The 25,905-nt window shown below is 49.4% G+C and overlaps 1 protein-coding gene across 7 annotated transcripts in view; it reads right to left on the reverse strand.

The window, feature by feature from the left end:
* Positions 1 to 25,905, reverse strand: part of AMBRA1 (autophagy and beclin 1 regulator 1) — a 146,891-nt gene that overhangs the window by 1,926 nt on the left and 119,060 nt on the right. For all 7 annotated transcript variants that reach the window (XM_081152910.1, XM_081152907.1, XM_081152909.1 and 4 more), the window contains 3 exons: positions 14,311 to 14,450; positions 7,404 to 7,496; positions 6,047 to 6,240 (listed from right to left, as the gene is read on the reverse strand). In XM_081152910.1, coding sequence (XP_081009036.1) covers positions 6,047 to 6,240; positions 7,404 to 7,496; positions 14,311 to 14,450 — 427 coding nt within the window. The remainder of the gene's footprint in view (positions 1 to 6,046; positions 6,241 to 7,403; positions 7,497 to 14,310; positions 14,451 to 25,905) is intronic.

Here is a 25,905-nt window from a genome sequence, read left to right on the forward strand (position 1 = left end):
GCCCAGCCAGCTTGCTTTGCCTGCCTGCTCCCTGACGCGGGTAACCTGGTAGCCCTGGGAGAGGGTACGCTGCCTGGTCTTCGGAAAGAGAGGGCACCCCACAGTGTGGCCCAAAGGCAAACAGTCTGCTCTGCTTCATTTTAAAGCTGTGCTGTCTTTCCTCAGTTTGTTCTGTTTCCGTTACTTCCTAAAAGTCCAGGAGGAAGACTGGAGTTTTAACTGTTTCCCCTTTACCCACCAGCTTTCCCAAGTTATTTCCCACATACAGTGCTCCTGGGGTTGGATGCCTGATACTCTCACCTACCTTTCCCTACAGACAGGCATCTGCCTGGGCCTGAGGTCTCAGACTGCATCTCGAGAGGGAGAGAAGGTTCTATTCTTTCCCCTCAAAGGCCTGAACATTCCCCTTTTTGGGAGCAGACAGGCTTTGGCCCAAATCTCAGTTCTGTGTGATCCTGGACAACTCCCTTAACATCCACATTCCTCAGTGTCCTGACATGCAGTGCTGGGCAGAGGAGTGAGGAGGCTTGCTGAGTGCCAGGCACACGGTGGGTGCTCAGTGGTGGTGATGACGACGAACTGGGGTCTGGACTGGAGCTTCGTGCTGAGGGACCTTCCCTCCAGCCTGTGCTCAGCGCTCACTGGGCAGATAAGCAGTGTGAACCTGTGGGCAACTATGACCGAGACCTCGGGCTGCCTGGGCTGGCCCCACTGAACTGCTGCTGTTTCCTCTGGCTACTTGCTGGCAGTTTGGGATTTTGCAGATCTGGGAGCTTTGATAGTTTTTTCTTTTGGGGGTACTTGTTGTCAGTAGCTATTTCTGCAAGACTTTCCTTGCTTCCTCCCTGCACAGTCCCTTCTCTCTGCTTGTTGTTAGAACTGATTTCCAGGCAGCCAGTTTCACAGCTCTGCAGCAGCTTAGGCCACACTAGACCTCTCCCTCCCTGTCAGTGCTGGGCGCCTTCTGTAGTTCCTCAGGTTTTACTGAGGCAGCGGGTAGTAGGGACTCTGCCTCGGCTTTCACTTACATCCAGCTTGCTTTTCTCCAGATCTCCTGGTACACTCTGCCCATCTACCCGCCCCCCACTCAAGGCAGCTGCCCATCCACACTCCCCCCTCAGACAGCTCAGTGGCAACTCCCAGGGCAGAAGGAACAAGAACCTGCAGGGCACACAGTACTTCTCTCAGGGGACAAGCCGCCCAACAGCAGGGCAGAAAAAAAGCCTTGGTTCCAGCACAGCTTCTACCCTGTGAGCCAGAAGGGCTGTCTAGGGACGCCCGAGGGGACGTCCCTGTGCTGACTGCCACCCCCACTGCTTTTCAAGAACTCTGTACCAAGGGCTCCTCAGCCAGGTCTGGGATGTGCAGTGGGCTGGCCTGAGGCCTGCTGGCATTGAAGCTCACTGTGCTGGGCTTTGTGCCGGGGGAACTACCAGCTCTTCCCATGTAGCTCACTCCCAGGGGCCGGACAGGCTGCACCGGGGCCCTGCTGCTGGCACTCAGATCTGGGCCCTCCCGTCCTGGCCACCTGTCACCATGGCTGTATTTCCTGCCTGGTCTTTTAAACACACATTGGTGTGAAAGACACATCGATTGGTTGCCTCCCGTACGTGCCCCTACAGGGGCTGAGCCTGCAACTGAGGTACGCGCCCTTGCTAGAATCGAACCCCGGACCCTTTAGTCCGCAGGCTGACGCTCTAACCACTGAGCCAAACTGGCCAGGGCTGCCTGGTCTTCTTGCTTTTTATATCGCCCCTTTCCACCCAGCCTTCATGCTGCTGCTATTACCATTCCAATTAAGCTCTGACTCACTGAGTGCTGGTTAAATCCATACTTGTCAAAACCAAGCAGCTCTAAGAGCCTCCAAGGAGGCAAGACTCCTTAGCTTGAGATTGAAGGGACCTCTGGTGAGGTCCTGGCCACTTCCTGACCAGGGCCTCTTGCTGCACCCAATGACCTTACTGGGGCCAACTAGGCAGTGCCGTATGCCTGCCTGCCCTGCTGCCAGACAGGGAGCACTGTGGGTGCTCCGCCTGCCCTGTTCTTGCTCAGCACCTCGTGTCTAAGGTCCATTTATTTTTAAGGGCCAATGCAAGTACCGCCTCTCACCCAGACTTCTGTGATCCCCTGGCTGGAAGGGGCTGCTCCTTCTCTGAGCCTCCGCAGTGCCCACACTTCTCTGTGTAGTTATCTGTGGCTGTGGCATCAACCTCCTGTAAGTTCCTAAAGGCCTCACACTAGATTTTATTCATCTTTGGGTCCAGTGTCTAATGTGTGGTCTTGAACTTGATGTGTATTTATCAGATGAATGTGTGAGTGACTAAAAGGGCTCCCAGGCTGCTTACAGACGCTCCAGACAAGTGGCTCCTGAACACTGATCACATGTTCCCCCTGCTGTGGGAGAAACATTTGTGTCTGTTTCCTGTCTGGACTTCCTTTCTGAGGGAAATGACACAGCTCCATCTCTGAATGTGATTCCCTTGGCAATACCTCTGGATTCATGGTCCCTAATACAATACTCAACATAAGTTAAGTGCTCAAGAAAGACTGGAAAAAGAATTAAAAGCATACACCAACAGTTTCCTAGGGCTGGGTACAGACAGTTTTAGAGAGCTATGAGCTGTGTTTCTCTCTTGGGAACTCCAGGCCAGGCTCCATGCCACAGAAGGCAGCCAGCACATTCTCCAAGAGAACACACCAGGGCCTGAGAAATGGCAGCCACAGCCAAGGGTCCCAGCTAGGAGCTGCAGGAGCAGTGGGTTAACCCTGCCGCCTCCTTCCCTGCAGTGAAGCATTTCCTTCTGTCTTTGACATGAGATCTTCTCCCTGGCAAGTTCTAAGGTACATTCTGGATGCAGAAGCCAGGGTGGACCAGCAACTTCCCATTATGCCCAGTGACCTCATTTAATTCTGGGGGTTCAATGGCCAGAAGAGGGAAGCGAGGCTGAGTTAAAGGAGAAGCCGCCTGTCCTGCCTGCAGCGGGCCTGCTGATCTCCTAACCCCTCCCATCTCACATTGGCTTTTCCCTGGCCCAGGGCCCCGGCTATTGCAGCTGGTCTAACTATCGTCTTCACCAGACAAGAAGCCCAGACCACCTCTCCCAGTAGTTAGAGGCACAGCCGTGGGCTCCCCAAATAGTGTGGCACAGCCAAGCTCGGGGGCAGGGTCTTGCCTCCACTCCGTTTTTTCCTTCTACACACTTCCTGAGTGCCTACTGCATGCTGAGCAGGCACTGGACCAGTGCTGGGAGCAAAGAGTGAGAACAGGGAATGCCCCTCCCTTCCTGAGTGACAGGGTAGGGAAGCTTTAAGGTTGGACAGGCAAAAACGCCAACACCTGCAAATTCCCTCTGTGGGGGGCTCTTCCTGGAAGTCCTAGAAAGAGCTGAATGGACTTTAATCACATTTTTATAGAACAAGAAAATGTGGAGTAGCTGGGAGCTATATGGCCCTAGCTGAGGGGTATGGGTTGAGAGGGGCAGGCCACAGAACAGTCCTACAAGCAGAGCTGGTCGCCCACACTAGGAAACCTGGGCCCCTGGTGCATGTGGGGGTGGGCTATGCAGGTGATATGCCTCCCCTGGGGCCCCTGGCCCCGCATTCTAGCTAAGCTCAGAAGAAAGGTTAACCAACTTGACCAGGGGTTTCCCCTCCATGTTTATGCAGATGTGGCCACCTGTTTGCCTACATGGAGAGGAGGCAGAAGCTGGGAGACGGGTGGTGATGTGCAGAGCAGCTGTGCCTGTTGCTGGATGGGGATGGTGGGCCAGAGAGAAAGTCCACGCCCAAGAAGAATTCTGATGCCTGGCCCTCCGCCTCACTACCAGAGCAGCAGGCATGGTCAGTGGTCAATGAGGGCAGCCCCAGAACAAGGCTCCTGGCACCAGGAGATGAGGCTGGCCAGTGACAGCACCTGCCCATCCCCATACTCCTCTCTCAACCCACACCTCCTCTCCTCCCCTCCCTTCTTTCTAGGTGTATCTCTTTCTGAAAGGGACTGAGAAGAGCTGGAGGGCCACGATTACAGGGTCACAGACAGATGCGGAGAGCTGAAAGCCTAGTGCCCAGGTGCCAGCTCCGGGCAGCCACTCCTGCTGAAGAGCACCTCTGGCTTCTGAAGGGCTCACCTTCCACCACCTGCTCCCCTTTGTGGGGATGAGATGGGAAAAAATGAGGTTCTGGCCCCTTGAAACAGGGACAAGAGCCCCCCTTCTTATCGCCAGCCCTCCAGCCCCAGCCCAAACAGGAGGAGAAGAACTTATCACTGACTGAGGAGGTCAGACATGGGCTAGTGCTAATCAAGAAAAAAGCAGAGGAGTCACTTTGTAAGGTATATAAATGTCTAACCACTATGCTGTACACCTAAAACTAATATTACATTGAATGTCAACTGCAACTGAAAAATTAAAAAAAAACCCAAAAACACTTAAAAAAGGCAGAGGATTCTCAGGGAGGTGAAAGACAAAAGGATGCCCTTCTCCCCCAGCTGGTAGCTCCTGGCCCCCAGATCCCCTGCTGCACTTAACCTCGAGGATGGAGGCCTCACCCTCAGCTAGGTCCCTGTCATCTGCCCTCCCAACCCATCCAGCCTCAGTTCTCGACATGTGCTGGACAGGGCACGAACATAGATCTGCTAGTGGTCCTCTGTGCAGTGTGAGGTTTTTGAACTTGGTGCCCTTGCAGGTGCATCCCCTCTGCCAGGAATGCCTCTCCCCCCTCTGCTTGACTAACTCCTACTCATCCTCCTCTACCAGTCTTCCCCGAGCCCCGAGCCCCGTGGGCTGGGTGGGCATGGCCCCTCCTTTGAATTTCTGAGATCTTTATCACAAGAAGTAATTATCTGCCTCCTTCTCTAGACTTCAGGTTCATTGGGCCTATTTGTCTTTGTAGCCCAAGCGGCTGATCCATGGTAGACAATCAGTAAACGGCCATAAGATCAAATCCAAGGGGGCTGCCTAGGACTGTCTCTAGCCTGGGGATGGCTGGAGGGGCCTTTGACTCTCTCCTCACTGAGGCCTAAAGCCCCAACCAGCACTGCCAGCAGCTTATGTCCACACCCTGGGGGTTTCCACCCAATAAAGAGTCACAGGCCTCAGCTGTAGGAGGTGGCCTGGGCCACAGATCAAAAGGGGACTTAACTTTAAAATTTTTAGTTCATGTCAGTGAGAGGGACAGTGCCCTGTGGGGGGACTGAGTATGAAGCAGTTCCCTGGGGGTAACACAGGCAAATGTTACTCTTTGCCTGATGTATACATCTTCCCCTGCTATGGTCTCTTTTCAGCAAATGGCTCAACACAGGCCTAGGAGTACATGTCTACTTGGTGGCCAGTTTGTTTGGAGCTGGGACCAGCAAGGGGGCTGAGGTAGGGGGTAAGGGGATGACTGAGTGAGAACAGGCTGTTTAACACAGCTGTTAACAGACTCCAAAGTGGCTCGAGCTCTGCCACTGGGAAGTGCTAATTGGTTCTTATAAGTGTGAGGCCAGCACAGACAGCAGGCAGGCGAGGCTGGCTGAGCCACACCTGAGATAAGTGACAGAAAGGGGCTGATGGTGTGCTGGGCTGTAGCCAAAATGGCAGTGATCCACAGGTTTGTAAAAGGAGCATGAGAGGGCCTCGCCAGTGGTAGTCCCAAACCTGCCAGACTTGCAGGGGGACGACAAGCTCTCTGTGGGGTGGCCCTGGATGCTGGCAGCAGGAAGTCTCTTGGAGCCTTTTCCATCCGGGCTCCTTTCTGTGCTCTGTCTCTGGAAGAACAGCCTGTCCTCCAAGTTCTAGAGGAGAGGATACTTGCTGGGAAAGCTTAAGGGCAGTTCCTCTTGCTGGAATCAGTGACAGATCAGGGAAAGGAGGTTCCTGCCTGAGGCTGCTAATACCACCAGGAGGGCACTTCCCAAATAGGTGTGGGGTACTCGTCCTGACTGGGGGGTGGCATACTCTCAGCACCCCATCCTTGTGGAGGGGCCAGGAGCCCTCAGGAGGGGTGATGATGGTCTCAACTGTCCATCCCCAGGCACATTTGCCCTCTAGAATTATATAGCTCTTACCTTCCCCAGGACCGGAGGCCGCTGTCCCTGGCTCCTGTATCTCCCTCTCCGTCTGTGTTTCGGCATTCTGCAACTGCAGGGCCAGAGTCTGGGTGCCCTGAGATGTCACTGAGGTGGTGGGGTTCCGGGGCTGCAGCCCAATTGCATTCATCAGACCCATGTCTCTGTCTGTCCTCCACGTGGCTCTGCTGGTTCTAGGGAGAGACAGGCAGGCTGAAGTCAGGCAGAACGTGGGACAGTGCCCCTTGGAGCCCTGCTGGCTCCATGCCATGCCTCAGAGCATAGCCTGGACTAAGCCCTGCCCACCCACAGCTACCTCCCACCGGCAGTGAACTTGTCTGTGTTCCTTCTCCTTCAGCTTAGTCCATGCCCAGGACAATGAAAGGATGCCGCAGAGCCATCCAATTTTGCAAGCCCAGCTGGTTCAGTCACTCCCTTAAAGAGGACTTCCTGGTGAGGCAGAGATGGCTAACTTAAAAGACTTATTTAGATATAGGGAGCCATTGAGGTCCATGGGACAAACAGTGAGCAGCAGAAGGACCTTTCCCTCTTCAGTTTTTCCTTCCTTCTATATGCTGACAAGGTTCCAATTTACATTCTGGAATTTCCACTGGATCTCCACTTTGGAGGAAAAGCACCAGGACTCTCATGAAGCTGTTCTGGGATCCTTCAGGGCCTTTTGAAAAGCTGCCCTATGAGTAAGGCCCAGGCCCAAGGCTAGCACTCCTCTCCCATTGGGCATTTCCCAGGCACTGATCCCTGGGATAGCTAGAACTAGAAGCAGAGGGAGCCCGAGGCTTTAGAGAGGGTCACTCAGATTTCTAGGTGTTTCTAGAGATTATTCCTCCAGCTGGGCCCTCAAGGAAGCAGTGATGCCTCCGTTTTCTCAAAATGTTTCCATCTTCATTAATGAATTAAGTGATAAGATCATCAGTACCAGGTTCCTACTCTCTAAATGGCCCCTGGACTCTGGGCAGCTCTGGGCAGCTTGGTCCGGAGGCCCTAACCACCTGGGAGATCATCGCTAGATTCATTCTCCCTGGGACATAAGCGAACTCCCTGGGGACAGGATCCCTCTCCAGTGCCCTGGCTTCTCATCCCACCCCAGGGTGCCCAGACACCATGGCCAGGATGGGAAAGGACCATAAGGTATCCCAACTTGTTCTACATCAAGTCTCGGAGAGGTTTTGTTCTTTCTTAGCTGTGGACACAATTTTCTTGAATGAAGTCATGTGCAAAGGCTCAATGCATGAAGCAGATCAAAGGGGAGCTGCTCTGGTTGAGGAGAGGTGGCCATCAGAAGCAGGAGGGAGGGACAGGCCTCAGCCAGCTGCGCCGTCCCCCTACAGAAACTCACCCAGGCCGTTCACTGCTCCTGCTGCTGGAGTGGACAGTGAAGACAGTCTCATTCAGCTGGTCCCAGTAGTACTCAATACCGGAGTTTGAGGCCCTGGAAACCAGTTGGGAAGGATGGAGAAAAGGCGGAAGCATTAGAGGGAATGGCCAGAACGCTACAATTCCCAGGCTTCGCAGACTGGGGCCTGGTAGCTCCTTGCTCACTCCTGGCGGAGCTGAGGGACTCCATCAGGATGCTCAGCGCCGGAGGCCCTCGGACAAATGCCTGCAGAGGTGGCTTTGCCTCTTCCTTCCCCCAGACAAAGCCTGACTTGCCCCCCCCCTTCTGATGGGGAAGGAAGGAGAGAACCTCGAGGGGTGATGGCTGGACTGCTGACAGCACAGAAGCGTCTCTGCTGAGTTCTCCAGGCTGCCAACTGTTCCCTGGTTCCTTTTCTCCCCCTTAATGTACTATCAGGTAGTTTCTTCCATCTCACACGGGCACAGGTGCCTGAAGGGAAGCAGTGGCCTCTCATCCTTCTACAGCGATCTGCCACCTCAGGGAGCAGTCCAGATACAAGACTGCTTTGATGTCAGACTCCTCCCTGGAAGGTGTTACCTAGACCAGTTGCCATGGCCGAGGGTGAGGTGCTGATGCTAGTGGTGAAGGCAGGGGGACAGAAGTTGGAAAGATGTATCTTTGAGCCCTTTGATTAGAACTTCTGCACCCGTGTAGAGATCCTAAAAGATATGCAGAACAGCCAGTCTGCTCCTAGATGGAATAGGGAGTCCACATGTGCTTGAAGGGCTCTGCTAGGGACTGAACTGCATGTTGAAGCCAATCCCCCAATGTGACTATGCCTGGAGACAGGGTCTTCAGGAGGTAATTAAGGTTAAATGAGGTCATAAGAGTGGGACCCTAATCCTAGGACTGTGGTCTTCTCACCAAGTGAAGACAGTGAGAACATGGTCATGTGCACGTCAGGAAGTGCCCTCACTAGAACCGGATAGGCTGGCCCCTAATCTCAGCCTCCAGCCTCCAGGCTGTGAGAAAGAAAACTGCTGTTGACTAAGGCACCCAGCCTATGGTACTCTGTCATGGCAGCCTGAGCAGATGACGACAATCTCCACGAAAGCCAGCTTTTAATCTACAGGCCTAGGTCATCTTCCTCTAATGACAGAACTTCATCAATGAAGAGGGAACAAATCAGTCAGCAGGTTCTGAGGATCAGCCAGGAAGTGAGTTTGTGAAGGGTGATATAGGTGCTTCCTTCCTAAACAGGACCAGGTCTGTCCCTAATGTGGGACCTCACAAGCCTGGAGGGGGAGACTGGATGTGGAGGCTGTGCTTCTGCAGTGAAAGGAAACAGGCCTCAGCACTGAGCCCCCACGCCTATTCTGGGGGCAGGGTTCACCTGAGGATGCACTAGTGTTTTGGAGTGAAAGAGCCACAGCCAGACAAAACTGCTCTTCCTTTCCCTGCTCTACGTAACCCTCCTGGCAACTCCCGGAGGGCCTGCAGGGCTATGAACTTGACATGACCTTCAAACCACCCCTTTAAAAAGGAGTATCTCCTCCCTCTTCCAGACACTCAGCTGTTTTTGTGGGGTTGTCTGAGAAGAACAGCGGCACTGGGGAGTGAGGTGAGAGGGGTAGACCTTGTGTTAGGAAAGAGGCAAATGGCCAGAGTCAACAGCAGAGGCTTCCCCCAAAACAAAGCCATCACTGCCAGCTGCCAGCGAGCCTCTGATTTGCAAACTTGTCAAGAGTTATTGACAGGTGGCAATACCACATGGGTCCCTGCCAAATCCTTCCTCTGTAATTCTTGCTAGCCAGGGCTGGTTACTGACAACAAATTGTTTACACCAAACCACGTACTGCGTGACCGGAACCTTCCTTCCTATCCCAGGAAGAGGCCATTTAATGCCCACATTCTGATGCTGACGGCCAAAGGGTACCCTTAGACACTTTGCATCTGGCAGCTGAGAGCTGGGGACTCTGGCCATTGAAACAGAACAAGGGTGACAGACTGTATTGGATGCACTGCTCCACTCTCCCCCACCACCCCAATCCTTTCTGCTCCCCACCAACAGGTCTAGTTCTAACCCCGATATGTGCTACTTTCTGTGGTAGGTAGGAGCAGCTCAACTACAATAAGCTCGTGGATTTGAAAATTTAGTTGAAATTCCAGGTACCAAGAACAGAATTAAAGACACAGCTCTGGCTACGGAAACTCTTAGCCTTCAACAACCAATGGTCCCAACCGCCTCCTCCATCCTTGGGTCTTAAGGAGGATGAGTGAGTCACTGTTTGCTCCAGGTTCTTCCTGGGAGCTCGGCAAACACACAGGGATGGAGAGGAGGGGAAGGCCAATCAGGCCAGTCTTCTCAGGTGGACTGCCACTGAACACCTGGCTTCCTCAGCAGTGTCTGCAAGCTGTGCTTCTGGGCTGGGCTCAGGGACTCCCTCACGGTGGGACCTGCAGGGCTCCCTGAACACAGCCAAGAGCCAGCCTGGCCTCCCTGGTGGTGACAACGCCCTCACAACGAACTCTGGCTCCGAACTTCCAAACTTCTAGGGAATATTCCTTTTGAGAACATTCTTCTTTCATCTATCTGTTACATGGCTGTCTCTTTGGGGAAAAAAGGACTGTCTTAAGGAGGCCGGCACTTATCCCTGCTATCTCCATGATGTGGGAAAGAGTTGGGACCTGGCTCTTGTGAGACAGCCTGAAAGACGCAGTCTCTGTGGCTTCCCTTCTGATCCAGAGGCGTGCCTTTCCCTCTGTGGTCAGTGATGCCTGATTGTAATCACTGTTTACAGTGGCCACTCCCTCTCAGGGGACAGAGCTGGGACTATGTCAGGAGTTCCACACTCAGTCAAGAAGCCAGATACCCCATAGTCCTAGCCTAGTTTTTTCTGTGAATTCTGTCTTCTGAGCTGACTCTGAGAAGTGGTCTTCCCAGCAACACCTCCCTCCCATTTATAGGGCTGGTCTGTGAAGCCGGAAGTGAGCAAGCACCCCCTCACATCAATCTGGTACTTCACACCCACTGTGGTTACTGGTGGGGGTGTTGGCTGGGCTGGCAGTCAGCCAGAGGCGCAGCAGCAGCTTGGGAGGAATGGCGGGTGGAGCAAAACCAAGGAGAAAGGAGCACCTCACTGCCCGGGGAGGGGGGGGCCCCTTGGCTGCCAGCGCCGCAATGGCTTTGTATAGGGGCGAAAGGGCCGGTTGCTCATCTCCTCACCTGCCCTAAGATTTTCTTTCCTTGGAGAGATGGAGTGTTTCCTTAGGTCTTTTTCTACTGTCAGTGGGGTTTTAGTACCATCAGGAGATAGATAACCAAGGAGCTTGTTACCTCTTTGTGCCTGGAGAGAGCACTGAGGCTACGACAATGGAAGACAATCAAGAGCAGACTTGAGCACAAAATGAGGTGCAGCTGCCTGTGCCTGGGACAAAGCAGAGACCACCTGTTTTGGAGGGAGGGCTGTAATCTTGGCCCAGCTGGCTGGCTGGCTCCTGTGCCCTTGGGAAGGGGTGTGCCAGGGAGCTGCGTCACACGGAGATAGGCAGCAAGCCTTAGGCAGCTGCCTACTAAAGAGACAACAACCCTGAGCTCCTACTTTCCCATTTATATTTGTTCTCATTTTGACCAGAGACCAGCCATAGTGACAACACAGAGAGACCAACGTCTGTCTCATCATCAATCACCTGACATGCTTATCAATACCATCCAGAGTTGCATTCTTTATCTGAGGTCTTAAGAGAGTTACAAAACAACATGTGCTCTTTTGGCAAGTTTTTCTGTGGAAGAGAATGCATTGCTTTCATCAGAATTTTATTTATTTAAAAAAATTTTTTGTTGTTAATCTTCACCTGAGGATACATAATTTTAAATATGTCTTTATTGATTTCAGAGAGGGAGGGAGAGAGAGATAGAAAAGAAACGTCAATGATGAGAGTCACTGATCGGCGGCCTCCTACATGCCCCCCACTGGGGATCGAGCCCGAAACCCATGCTTGTGCCCTGACCAGGAATTGAACTGTGACCTCCTGGTTCATAGGTCGAAGCTCAACCACTGAGCCACGCCGGCCAGGCCTGAGGATATTTTTTCCACTGATTTTTGAGAGAGTGGAAGGGAGGAAGGGGAAGAGAGAGCGAAAGATGGACAGACCTCAATGTGAGAGACACATTGATTGGCTGCCTCCCGACTGGGGCTGGGGATCAAACTTGCAATCCAGGTACTTGCCCTTGATCAGGATTCGAACCCGGGACCCTGCAGTGTCAAGGCCAATGCTCTAACCATTGAGCCACACCGGCCAGGGCTCATCAGAGTTTTAAAGGGTTTTTTGATTGAAAAAAGGTTAAGAATCAGCTACAGAAAAAGAGCTCTGGATTGGAAAGTTAGAAAGCCCAATTTCCTCATTGGTCTGCTGGGAGGCCTTGGGCGAGTCTTAACTTCCTTACCTGAATATTGTTCAGTCTTCCTTGCCTAAAGCAAAACAATCATACAGATGTGAAGGGGACTGAGAACTGGAAAAGCTCTGAATAACTCCAAAGCTATTAGGACAATATCTGTCTGTCTGTATTTATATGATACCCTTACATGTCTGGCGCTAAGGTCTGGGACATTTGCCAACATGATCCAAGAAATCAGGAGAAACAGCAACAATGAAATAGGCCAGCTAAATAGCTCTCAGTCCAACACAACTTAGCTTGTGATGGGATGCTGTCTCCTGTGTCACATGCTGGTGCCACCTTGCTCATAAAAGAGGCTTGAGTTCCCGGTGGGTAAGCGAGTTCCCCAGGAAGTCTAAGATGGCTTCAGCCTGCTGAGACTCTGGATGCTGAAGACGACATATGGTGAGGAAAGATAGGCCAAAGCCAGCTTCATGCTTGCCTGAAGTGTCTATGACTCATACCAAGTACGTGGGCTGGGGTTTCAGACATCAAAGTCCTCGTGGGGTCACGACTAACTAGATGTAGAGATTCTGCCTCTGTAAGAGCAGATCACTATTGCAAGGGGTTGGGGGACTGCAAGTGTGGCTGGGACAAAGATTAGTGGCTGGATCCACAGACAAGACAACAATGTTGAGGAAGGATGTCTTGGAGAAACAGGGACAGGCCTGTAACTACTGTGTTGGTAGGAATAAAATTAAGGTCCAGAACTCTGGGCCAGTTTTGGAAAACATGCCTATTAGATTCCTCTTATGAATTCCCAAGAAAAGAGGAAGATAGGAGATAGTCTCATGTACTCTGGGGAAAAATAAATTATTTCAGAGCAGACTGATCCTGGACTATGGACAGGCCAAGGGTGAGAACAGATAAGGACAGACCCAGCGCCTAGGCTGACAGGGGCAGTCATGCAAGAGGCAGGCTGTGCTCTGGTAAGGCACATGGAGCTAGTAAAAGGGGCTCTCTGGACCTAGAGCCGAGGAGAGCATGGTCGGCAGAACCGAGAAGTCTCCTAGCTCTAAGAGCAGCTTGACTAGGTCTGGCTCAGAGAGCAGCCTCTTTGGGAAGGGCCCTGAAAATTCCAGATTGAATGAGCTGCCCTTAAAGAACGAAGTTTCTTTTCTCCTTGGCCAGCGACCTAGCTCAACTAAGTGTTCAGTCACCAGTTGTCTATCAGCCACAAGAACTGACCCAAATACAGACCCTGGGAATAATCACCAAGAGCCCTAGCAAAAGGCAATGTGGACACTCCCCATAACCAGAGACCCTACCAGACCAGCCACATGTGCTCTTTGATCTGCAGACACCCTTGGAGAAGACCCTGCACTCAGTGAAGGACAGCACTAGGACAGCCTAGAGCAGGAGTGGCACTTAGTTGGTTAGAACCCTGCAGCGGCCCCCACACAGCAATCAGTTTGATCTGCTCTTGAAGCACAGAGCTTCACACTCCCCACCCGGCTGGGTATGGAAATTGATGGCAGACCTGGCAGACTCCCAGGGTCCTGCCTAAACAAACTCTATTCTCCAAAAGGCCAGAGGAAGGGAAAGGGGTGTCATCAGGACTAAAGAAAGAAATGCTTTGGTTCCCTGTCCCCTCCTACCTCCTACTTCAAGACCAGATTATAATCATTTTGACTTTGTTGTTGTTGTTAATCCTCACCTGAGGATATTTTCCCCATTGATTTTTAGGGGGGGTGGGGCAGGGGGAGAAACATCAATGTGAGAGAGACACACTAATTGGTTGATTGGCTGCCTCCCGCACGTGCCCCAACCGGGACTGGGATTGAACCTGCAACTCAGGTGCATGTCCTTGACCAGGAATCGAACCCACAACTCTTTGGTGTACAGGCCGACACTCCAACCACTGAGCCACACCGGACAGGGCCATTTTGATTTTTAAATTGAGCTTTTCAATCTGCCTTTTCTATCATGAGCCAGAGCCCCCAGCAGAAAGGAAAACAGGCAGGACAGAGACAGAGCCAGGCAGTTAGAGATCAGTGGCTTGACAAATTAGGGCTTTAACAACACTTTATTTCCAATTTCATTTCTTAAGTTCATTTCTAAGGCACTTTACACAAACCCAAGACCACCACCTGTTGACTTTTTCAAAAAGGGTTCAGGAAAGAATCTTTGATATGCTTTTGACTGCAGAGACATTTTATTATCACTAGAGAACCAGAGAACAAGGGGAAACAAACAAAAAATATTTCCTTAGAGTTAAGAGACAAGAGAACTAAACCAGTCTTTTGGAGACTTCTGGACTGGTGAGCTAACCCTGGCATCTGCTGAGTGAAGAGGGCCCTTTAAGGAGTGACAATGGGAATGAGGCAGGCTCCAGCAGAATCTAGACTTCCCATCTAAAAGACCCACCTCACGGCCAGATCCATAGATGGATGCTGGTTACTCCAGCCCTCAGCCCGGATGACCCCTCCATACCCCCCCGCCCCCCCACAGGCCCCTGGAGCCACTCACTCTGGTCGGCAGATCACCAGGTCTCCCTTGTTGGTACCATAGGCCAGGCCGAGCCCGGGCTCGGGCAGCCAACGGGCAGAGTTGATGCTGACATGTCTCCGCTGGTCAGCAGGCATGGGGTAAAGGACGTTGAAAACTCTCTGGGTGGGGGAGAAAGAGGGAAGAAAAGAGAACGGGAGGAGAAACAATCTGTTATCAAGAACAATAAAGTCCCCTCTATGGCCTGAAGCAAGTTAAATACAGGGAGGAAAAGAGATGGTTAGGCTGGAAATGGGGTGACTCCGACCACAAATTTGAGAACTGGGGGTAGCAGAGGGGAGGGTGGGACCCTCTTACTTTAGGTGAGGGCCAGGACTCTTTCAAGAAATACCAGGGGCATACTCGGGCTTTTCTGTATGAAGCCATTTAGCACCTCTCACATCACTGCTTTAAGGTAATCCAAGGAAAGCCTCATTGAGTCCAGCTCACCAGGAAGCAGCACCCCGATGTCCTCTGACCAGATAAACCAGTGAGAGTCAAGCTCAACTGGTATCTTGTTACCATGGAAATCAGTGCTCTTACAGCAATGGGGAAAGAGGGGTAACATTGGGGAACATTCTTAATTCATCTAATTAAAAGCAATGTTCAAAGGTGCAAGAAGGTGTAGAAAGGAGGGCAGAGGGGACTCTTGAACACATAGGTAGGTATGTGACTTCTTCCTACCTCATGCAAATCACCATTAAATAGTTCATTTCCGTTTCTCAAAGGGAGAGGAGTCTCCTTTCACAGCCTGCATCTTTCCAAAGCGACTGTTTTCTCAGAGAGCAGCTTAGCTATGGCTAGGGTTTGAGCTGAAGGTGAAAGAAAGCCTCCCAGTCTCTTTGGCTACTGACCTACACAATATTCCAGAAACAACTTTAGTCAGATAGGGGGCAGGACCATGGAAGACGAAGGACTCAGACTTTAGAGTTTGAAAGGCCTGGGCTTGAGTCCTGACGTCAATGCACAACAACTTTTCTAGATCTCAGTTTAAAAAGAACACCAACATTCAAATAGCTGGGGAGATTTAAAAAAATGATGTAAAATGCCTGGCATGATGCAAGCTTATAAATGGTAAGTGCTGTTGTTATTACCAGGAACCTGCTGGGGCTTCAAAAAAGGCTGTTCGGGCCTATGAAAAGGACATGAAGTGGAGAATCGTAAACTGGAGTTTCAGTCAATATGCTGCTTCTCCCTCTAAGTCTCCTCAGGTTTTAATCAATAAACAGGGACAAACTTCACCTGCCTTTACCTGTCTGTAAGGATTGACAAAAGAGAGACCAAATGAAGAGTGTGAGTTAGAAAGTAATATTCAAAAATGAACTTAGGGTGGTAGAGTAACTTTTTCTGATTAGCCTGATGGAAAAGTAAAATAAACAGGGGGAAAAAGTAAAACCTGGGCTAGGGGTCCACTGCATGTGCACAAATCGATCCGAAAAGTCCTGGATTTGGGACTGCTCGACTGTGTGTCTCAGGCATTCATCTGAAAGGCCTTTACCAGGACAGCCGCTAGAATAGCATGTGTTCTCAACGCACTGACACACACACACACACACACACACACACAGAAAATCCTGCTATGAGTGATTTTCCAGGTGCTATGGTGCTGAAAATGTGCCCAGGCACTCATGGCACTCGGCAAACTGCCAGAACGGCCCAAGATGTCTCGAGGGTGAACCAGTCTTTCATAGAGATGGAACTGGCTCTGGCCCGAGGCATGAGACTGCGCCGCAGGTGCTGCATCAAGAACCTCCTATGCCCTGCCTGCCTGCCTGCCTCAACTCCAAATGTAAGAGTCAGCCAGGGCTCCTTAAATCTCTGGTCTGCGGAAACTCCTAAAAACAGAGCCCAATGGAGTGTATGAATCTCTAGACTAGACATGGTTACCTGACCTTTGGATAATCTCCTCCTTGTACATACACATCTGGCAGGAGCCCTGAAGAAATTCATGGCCTCTGCTTTCCACCAGCCTTTTCCCTTTGCTCCTAAATCAACCCTTTTCCTTCAAACCAGGGGAGAACATGGTGCCCTCATCATTTCTCACAGAAGTTTTCACCTCTCCAGGAGCTAACCCACGGCTTCAGTCCCACCTAGAGGTCATATGGTTAAATATGACTGGGTATACACACTAAAAGGACAGTGGTGGTGACCAGACAATGGCAGCTGAAATCACTCAATCTGCTGATTTTTCCTTCTCCCAAAGGTCAGATGGTATGAGTGGGGTACACTCAGAGTTAAGGAGGAATGAGTGTCAACTTCAGTGTGTTGGATGAGGGGAGCTTCGGTGTACATGGGCCTCCCAATAGTCTCTCCCCTAAAATCATGGTTCATAATTGCAGGGAATGAGGCGAAGGGCCAGAGAAAATGCCCTTGCAAGAAGAGGGCAATACGGTTAGTAAATCAGATGCTTGAAAGTTGTGCTACGTCTTTTGATGTGTGTCTCAAATAAAAATATAAATGAATTCTTTTCTAGAACTCTTCCAGACCAGGGAAGAGGCAAACAAGCCTCTCACATGCCACAGATTCACCTTTTATAGTCTATTGCTGCAGAGGATTAACAAGCAAATGCTACCAACTTGCTTCTAAGTACAGGGACTTGCTTTGGGGACAAATCCTCAAGAGACTAGTATGACAAATGACCCAGCTTAGGTCAGACAAAGTCAGAGGAATCGGAGAGAAGTAATTAACATTTGAGGCCCCAGACCCTGCTGCATAGAACATTCACAACCTCCACAGCTCTAGGAGTCATGGGCACCGATTTGTCCTCTGGCTATGGCAGCCCTCCCTTCCCCCACCCAAACCCCTCAGTCCTTAAACAGTGTGGAAAAGTTAGCTCCCAAGTGCCCACCTCCTCCAAAGTCTGGGTATTAGGCTAAATCCTGCTTAGTGGCAGGAAGCCAGAAAACACCACATGAAGATCAGCAGCCTCCAGGACTCCTGATAAGCACTTGCTTGCATATCATGCTCTAATGTGGGGGTGGGAGGAGGGGCAGGAGGGAGGGGAGAGAGACTGAGAGTGAAGGATGAGTAGGGACCACAGGTCCTGGGAAGTCATTTGGTCCAGTACTTCTTATTTTACACATGCCTGAAACTAAAGGACTCTAGAGGAATGAGAATCTGGGCCATTTTGAAAACCCCTGAGAGATGTGGTTTCCACTTGTTTCTCTGGCCGGAGTTGAAAAGCATTCAGAGCACCTCACCGAGGGGAAATATTCCTCACTAGTTAGCCCTAGAAACAGAATATCTGGGCAACAAGTGCCCCAACACTGACAGATGATTAGACAGCGCTGGCTACTCCCTAATCCCATTTATGGTTTTGGCCACCAGTCTTCCCAACCCAGTGACTGGGTGATCTGTGAGTCTCCTCCGGACTTCAATGGGGACTGGCTCTGTAAACACAGAGTTCATCAGCACTGACAAGAGGTAAAGGACAGCTCTGGCTTCACTTCAAGGCACCCCAAAGATATCTCGAGTAAAGGTTTCCGTAACACGTCAGGTGCCCTGAAGCTCCCCATGGGATGTTAAGGACAAAGCTGAGTGGCCTGTCAAAAATCCCTTTCTTTCTCTGACAAAAGTGACGCCCCGTAAGTTACAACACCAAATTCCAACACACTGGAGGGGTATCAGGACCCGGGGGCCTTCTGTAGGGCTGGATAAAAAAACCCAGCTGCTGATCCATGTTGGCAGAGTCCTGGGTTCACCTGTCTCCGCTGCAGCTATTCCCTGGTGTATGACAAATGCTGACAGAAGACCCCCTCCCCAAACAGCCTGATCTCATTTCTAACATCTAGGAAGGGAATTGGAATATGCTAGAAGGAACCAATTTTTTAGTCAGTGCCATCAGCACGTCAATAGAGAATGAGTCGGGTCGCCAAGATTGCCACGTGGGACAAGGTAACAATTCTTCCACAGGGGGTCCAAGACAACCTCTTACACTGCTGCCCCTCCATACATTCAAACTCTAATAGGAAGTGGGAGCAAAAGGAAACAGTTCCTAGATCAAAACTAAAGTGGTCTTGTTTCTTGTTCAAAGATACAGGAAAAGAACGAGGGGCAGTCAGAGGAGCTCAGGGGGAAACCTTCCTCTCCAGCCTTTTAAAATTTAGAGGAAAAAGTATTGCTGCCCTTGCCAAGATGCTTCCTCTTCTACCACATGTCAATAAAGCACAGACCATCAGTCCAAGCAGTGAACTGCGCGAACTGCACTGCTCAGATCAGCCCAGATAAGCAGCTAAAGAAAATAAAAACTGTGGTCATCTTGTTTACATTTGGGACTCTCATCGTCTGTAAAGCTGGAACCTTGCCACGGTGGCAAGAGGTTGAACACAGCTGCCAGACCTCCCTTGTTTTAACTAAGACCACGGAAGCTGACTGGAGAGACGAGACTGGAAGGGCCACGGGAGAAGGCACAGGCCAAGGGGACTTTGAGGAAGAAAAGACTGTGAGAAAGAGAAATGCCTTCTGGGGAGTGATGGGAATCAAGGGAAGCTTTACGCTTTTAGAGGGGTTCCTAGAGGAGAATTAACTCTCTGCGAAAAGGGGAAAATCAATGGAAGGCAGATGCTAAGAGACAGGTGACCTTTCCTTTGGAAATGGATGGCTACACATCTTCTCATGGCTGAGAAATGCACACATCCCAGCGCTGCCGGGGGGCTGATACTATGGTCAATTTTCCTTTCTTTTGAACTCTTGATTTGCTTAGATTCATGAATTATTGGAGTTTCTTCATCCTCTAGGAAAATGTGATTGTTTTCTAGAAACTTTAATTCTTTTACTCACTCCAAGCCTTCTTTATATTCTACTCTGGAGTTTAGAACTTGCAGAATGTTGATTCTGGAGCGGTTATTTTAAAACAAGAGTCACAATACCAAGTCACCCAGCTCTCCCTGTACTCAGCTGAAGCAGGACCAAGTCTGCCGAGACACCTCTGATCCAAACTGAAGCAAACACCTCCTTTTTTAAACTCCGGGATTTGTGGCCACCTGCCGCTATTGCTAACCTGCTGCCTTGAAGTGATTTCTAGCCAGCCTCCTGTGAACTGCTGAGACCAGTAAACTTTGTCTCATTCACTTGTTCCTCTCAAGGAGATCCCAAGGACAGTCAGGGGACAAGAATTTCCTTTTTCAATAGGTCTGATGGCCCAAAGACATCTTTGGCCACCAGGATCAAACCACAGAGATGACTTCAGCTGAGGAACCTATTTCTGTGCTAAATGAAATACTGACACTCACTGCTCCTGAACTCCCCAAAATTAAATAATTACTTCTTCCTGTTTCCACATCTCCAAGCACAGGACAAGTTCTTGAACTCCCTTGGCTTTCTAAATCTCAAAGGAAAAGGCCAAATGAGTGGGTGTTCTAGACATTCACCTTGGATAAGAGTCTTTCAATATATTTCAATTCATTCAATATATTTTGTTGATCCATGTTTTTGGGAAAAATTACAGGACAAGATATACATGAAAATACTTATAGGCAGGTTCTTCTACCAATTCTTGAAAAAATAAAAAAGGTTTGCCTTTCACTTTTGAACTGATCTACTGGGAATCTCTCACCAGTCTCAGTGCTGGGACTAGAACCCTGAGAAACTCACTGGTATTGGGCAGAATTGTGGAAACGACTAAGACACACCCTATTTTCATAAGGATTATTTCGTTAATACTTTCATTCAATCACTGTTTTCCAAGTCACATGCGAGGCACACAGATGGTGATGATGAGTAGGGATGTACGCTCATGTGTGCACAAAAATTACATGGCACAGGAGATTTCAAAGTGACACACATTCCTGGGACAAACGAGAGTGACTCCTGCGTGCTGAGCACACCAAGGGCTGGGAGTACAGCAGTGGAAAGACCAGTGAGGAAGCCAGTCACCGAACACGTACGTGCCTGAGGAACAGGACCAGATCCATTCTGTTCACTGCATTCCCAGACCAGGCAAAGCACTGGGCCCATGGCAGGGTTCACTAAAATTTTGTTGAGTGAAAAGAATAAAACGCAGTACAGACTGAACTCTAAGGGACCATGGAGGAAAGACAACATTAGAGTCGGAGGGATCTGTCATGGAAAAATCTGCTTAAACTAATGACTTTGATTGCAGCTCAAGTGTTATTTTTAATTTTTCATCTTGCCCCCTCCCTTCTCTGACAAAATGCATCAGAGACATCCCTGACGTATCCCACACTCCCCCTTTCCTACAATGTGCTAAAGAAAGGAACTTTTTGAGGCTAGATGCTTTGTACCACTTCTCAGAAGTCAACTTTAAGATAATTGCAGAGGAAGCAGCTTTTAATCAACTGACAGGCAGCTTTAAGGAAATTAATGAGGGCAAAATCTTAGGAAGGAGTAAATCATTTCTGACAACAAAGCTGTCTCCCTTTTATCCTAATCTCCCCTTGGAGAAACAGTACCCTTCCAGGATACAAAATAAAATATCTTCATTTTGGGTTTTTGCCACTCCCGAGGCCAGTTAAGATTACAAGGCTCAGTTCCCTTAGATTTCTGGAGAATACCCTGAGTTGAACTAGAGTTCTAGGACTCTTCTGAAAATCAAATTTTTACAATCTAGGGAAGTATAGGAAAATGGATTATATTTCGGACTAAATTCAGGGCAAAGAGGGAGCCACAGTGAAGAGTATATATTAAAGAATGGAGCTAGGACAGACCAAAGGGCCGACACCTGTTAGTCACATAAATGCTGGTCACTGCTGACAGCACTGCACACCCACCCTGACCCAGGATCTAAGCTACAGTTATGACTAATCTGAGCATTTTGGATACCAAGCTTTTTTTGTGGTTCATTTTAATGAACTTTTAATAATAACAGTCATCACTAGGCTCTGTGAAGATGGCTGTGAAATGGTGTAAAAGAAAGCCAACCAATGTTCTTCATAACGAGGGTGACACTAAGATACCCAATAGAGGGTATCACAGTGACGTCTCCCACCCAAGGATAACAGTGAGTTGAACAGTGGAAAAAGGAACTCAAAAAACACTCCTTCAGACGGGAAAGGGCCTGGAGAGAAACAGAAAGATAGTGCGTCTGTTTGAGCCAAAGCACCTCTGTACTCTCTAACACGCAGGCAAACAGGCATGAGCTTGCAGGTACGAGCCCGAGTGAAGTCACCTGCGGGCAGGTAAGAATTTTAACCAGAATCGGAAAGAGGCCTGTCAGCATTAGTCCTTAAAGAACCATCACTAGGATGCTAGCATGATGCCAAAAGCCTGAAATCCTTAGGGAGGAGGTACTCATAGATCTCTCAGCTCTGAATTATCTGAAAGATTTGGTTAATAGGAGCCATAGAAATAAACCAGATGAGGTTGCAGAGCCAGGGTTGGTGCGGGGGGTGGCGCAGAAAGGAAAAGACAGGGGAGGTCTAACAGAACACCCGTGCAGTCAGCTCGTTCTCGCGGTCATCGGCAGCGCCTGCTAAAACGAGGCTGGCTGGGCCCCACCCCAGAGCTTCTGATTCAGCAGGTGGAGCAGAGAATCTGCGCGTCTATCAAGTTCCCAGGTGTTGCTGATGTGGTCCCAGAGGACAACACATTGAGAACTACAGCACCGTTAGACACAAGTAGGTTGTAGGTCTGTAAAAAATGGTAAAAAAGCTGCTTTCCTTCCCTGCTGCCTAGGACCTGTTGAGGATGAGGGGGATGCATATCTTCAGAGCTAGAGCTCTCCAGGGAGAAGGCACATGTGGGAACAGTCCACCACTGAAGAGCAGAACTCTCAGGGTCAAGTGGGGGAAGGGGGAGTGAACAGGAGGAGAGACAGGAGGAAAAACAGGGGGGAGAAGAGGAGAGAGAGGCAGGGGGTGAGGGAAAGGCCGGCTCTCTTTCCAACATCCACTCCAAACTAATGATCTGTGTAGGCAGCAGTCACTCAACACTTGAGTACAATTTTACTGCAGAGCCACAAAGAAAAAGCTCTAAACCAAATTGACCTTTCAGTATTTGAGGCTTTGCCTTCAAGAGCTCAATGCTGTTTCAAAGAGGAGAGCTAAACTGCTTTCTATCCTAGAGCTTCTGTTCCCACTCAAGTCAAAGGACATGTCCTGTTCGCCACTGTCACTAAGATGACCAGAGAGCAAAGCAAACCCACACTGGTGAGATTCAGGCGACCAGCACCTCTTGGACCCACAGGGATTATGCAACCAGGGTCCTTTTCGGTTCTTATTAAGGCCCTTATATATGCCTACAACCCCCACCTGTTGGGGGAACGCTCTATGCACCTGGGAGTACACACCACCTGTTAACTCCCGTGTTGAAAGCACGGGAGTTCAAAAGACCTTGGCCCCTCTCCCCCACTCCCCCCAGGTGCTGACTCTGCTTCCATTCCTAGGTAAAATAGCACTTATTACTGATAAAAACTGGAAGGACAGTTTGGTATATGACTATCTCTGGTTTCATCACTAATTTTTTGTTGTTATTATGCTTTCACTTGGTTACAACCAAAGTTATTATAATGTGCAAGTTGCCACTATTTTAGAAAATTAATTGCAGTTTTCTGTTACTATGTTGTGCCTTGTTCCAATTAAAAAATGAAAGCAGAGAGGGAACACAGGCAGTTTAGTGTTTCGAGAATTTTAGCAAAACTTCAGCTCAGCAATCTCTAAAAGCCTAACTTAAAAACAAATGAACAAAAAGCCCACCCTGGCTCAACTGTGAGTCAGACACAAAATAAGACCCTGAGTGACAGACAGTAGCTTATCTAGTTGGCAGGAGCCTGGGATGGACAGAGGGAAGGGGGAGACAAAAACACGTGCCTCGTCTTATTCTTCCTGACTTTCCAATCACACTAAAGTCGGGAAGACTAACCTCAGTATGCAGAGAAGGGAAATTCCAAAAGCACCCTAGAGCCTAGAAACAGGGATAAAAATTAAAATGACTCAACACGGGGAAGAAAAGAATCCAGCACAGAGATATTCAAGGGAGAGCCCTGGAAAGCAACGAGAGCTGAGAAAAGATGGGAGGTGAAGCACAGTCAGGCAAAATCTGAGTTTGGTAGGAAATCGGGCATAAAAAGCCACTGTGCCTGCAACAAAATTAGCAAAGGTGGTAGCAAAGCACCATGCACAAAACCACAAGAGGTAAACCTGAGGACTGTGTCTGCCTTGCTGAAGAGCTGAGGGCAGAAACCCACAATGAAGACATTAGGATGAAGGACAGCAGTTCTCAAACTCAAGTGCGCATCAGGGTCACCTGGAAAGCTTGTTTTACAAGTACAAGTACCTGGGTAACCTCCCGCCCCATTCTTACCCTGATTTTAAGTCTGAAGTGGTGTCCGTGTTTTAACGAGGACCCCACATATTCTAACACAGGTTGTCCAAGTAGCATGGTTTACAAGCACTGACCCAGGGGTCTGAAGAACTGCTTAGAATAAACGTGCCAAGGCTCATAGCAATTAGCAATTCAATTTCAGAAGAATTTTCATATGGGATTGTGTAACAGACCATCTCTTGGGGAAAGATGTCACTTAGTGGGAATTAAAATAAGGTAAGTCAGTGCTCTGGAGGACATTCTCTTGGGAATGTCTGTGGGCCCAACAAGCTCACCTCTCTGAACGTTACCACAGTGAACTGCAAGAGGCAACACCAAAGAGAGGGGGAATTCTGGGTAGAGAAGCTCTAGGATAGGCCCATTACCCACAGAAGCATTCCTTCAAGGACAGAGCTTGGACATTACAGATGGAGACACCCACCTATACTTACCTGTGCAAAGAGGGAGATGCTCTACTGTCCCATTAAACCCTTGCTCCCTGTTCTCAGACAAAAATGCACTTCTTGCCTTAAACGGTGGTACAGCACAGCTGTCCAAAAAAGCTGGTGTCTTCCCTTCCACCAATGACTGAATTCAGGGACATTTGCTGAGTGCTTTGGTGCCTTTGGACGTAAGGGGCAACCAAGACCTGGAAAACCAGAAACCTTTCTGTAGCATGGGGGTTTAAAAGTCAGACTGGGTGGACAGGTGAGCAAAACCTTGTTGAAAAGCCCAGATCCTGTCTCTTGGGTGAGAGAAACACTTCCCAAATGGGAGCTTTCTAGTTACTTCAGCTCCCTCTCCTAAACAGCAGATGGTGCCTATTGAGAATCAAGAAAGCCTCGCTGGGAGGCCTGAAAAATAGCTCTTGTCACGAGGCACGCAGCAGCTGGCTAGTTGCCTTGAGCCCCTTAGCAGGACAGCACTGAATTACCGCATCTCCTCAGCAGACTTCTCCAACCGCACACCCTGAGCTGCCAGTTCCATATGTGACAACATCTTGGCTCCCACCCTGTAGCTGTTTGCCCTTAGCCAGGAGCTGGGCAGGAGCCCTGGCTTCCGGAAGAGACTGGAGGTGTCCATTAGTGTTGACGAAATCAAATCCTGTCTCTTAATGATTATAAACAATTATTCCCTAATTAGCCAGGGTTAGAAGAACAGCTGTTGGGACCAGGACTCTATGTGGTAAAAATCAGACACCAGGTACTTTTACCATCCAAATAAGCTTAAGATAAACAAAATAAGACTATTTAAACTAAAATTCAACTCTATTCTCAAATACCTAGATAAGAAAATAGGCTTGATAAACTTCCCACGAAGTCCTCTCTTGATCACTCAATGTAAAATATTTCCAGTTATATGGATTCCAAGAACCAGCCATTTCCTGACATTATGCTGTCAAAAGTAGAGCATGCCTTGTTTCTTCCCTTTCAGGGGCATGGTGGGACATGATGTTGCCCATCACTGGTTCTACTACTTACCACCTACAAATAATAAGGACACTTTTCTTGAGATTCTTTAATTTGTTCAGTTTCTCCTAAATGTCAGGTTCCCCATTAGGTATACAGACTTCATAAAGATAAAAGAGACAAGGTCTCAGCTCTCAAGGAGTTCACAGTCCAAGAGAGGAGAGTGACACAGAAACAAGTAATTGCAGTGCGGTGTGATGAGCGTTAACATGAGCACATCTACTAGGTATGGTGGTGGCACAAGGAGTGATCGACTCTGTTTAGGAAGGTTCAACAGAAGGGGAAGAGCTGGTGGGCAGTTCGGCTTGAGGGAGAGGAGAGCATTCCAGGTAAAGGCACACTAGCAAGAAAGAGCCTTATTAAATTCAGGGTGCTTGGAAAGTGGCTCAACAGAGTTGAATAGAAGTTCCCTGTAGACCAGGATGGAGGGGACCACAGCATATGATGGGGTCTAATCTCTAGTTTTTTTCTTTAAAACAAATGCTTCCCATTCCAGGCATTCATAAGCATCTACATGCATAGTACTAAACAAGGGGCTCTGGGGGATATGCCCCTAAGGAGTTTACCCTACACTTAACTGAGTGGATTAAGTATACACACCACACAACTAAAGAAAAAACAAAACACATAAACAAGTGCATAAAACTATAATGGCACAGCACAAAGTGCTAAAGGAATTCACAGGTTCTTAGCTTGAGACAGAGCTTGAGTGGCATTTAATTAGAGAACTGTTCAAATGCTTGACTCCCCCTGACAACACCCTAGTCAAATGAGCTGCCACAGGATGTGGGAAGCTCAGTCAGAAACTAGTCTAGTTGAGTCCAGAAGGCCAATAGCCCCACGATGTCCA

The sequence above is a fragment of the Miniopterus schreibersii genome, assembly GCF_964146895.1.
Source record: "Miniopterus schreibersii genome assembly, chromosome: 12".
Classification (NCBI taxonomy): domain Eukaryota; kingdom Metazoa; phylum Chordata; class Mammalia; order Chiroptera; family Miniopteridae; genus Miniopterus; species Miniopterus schreibersii.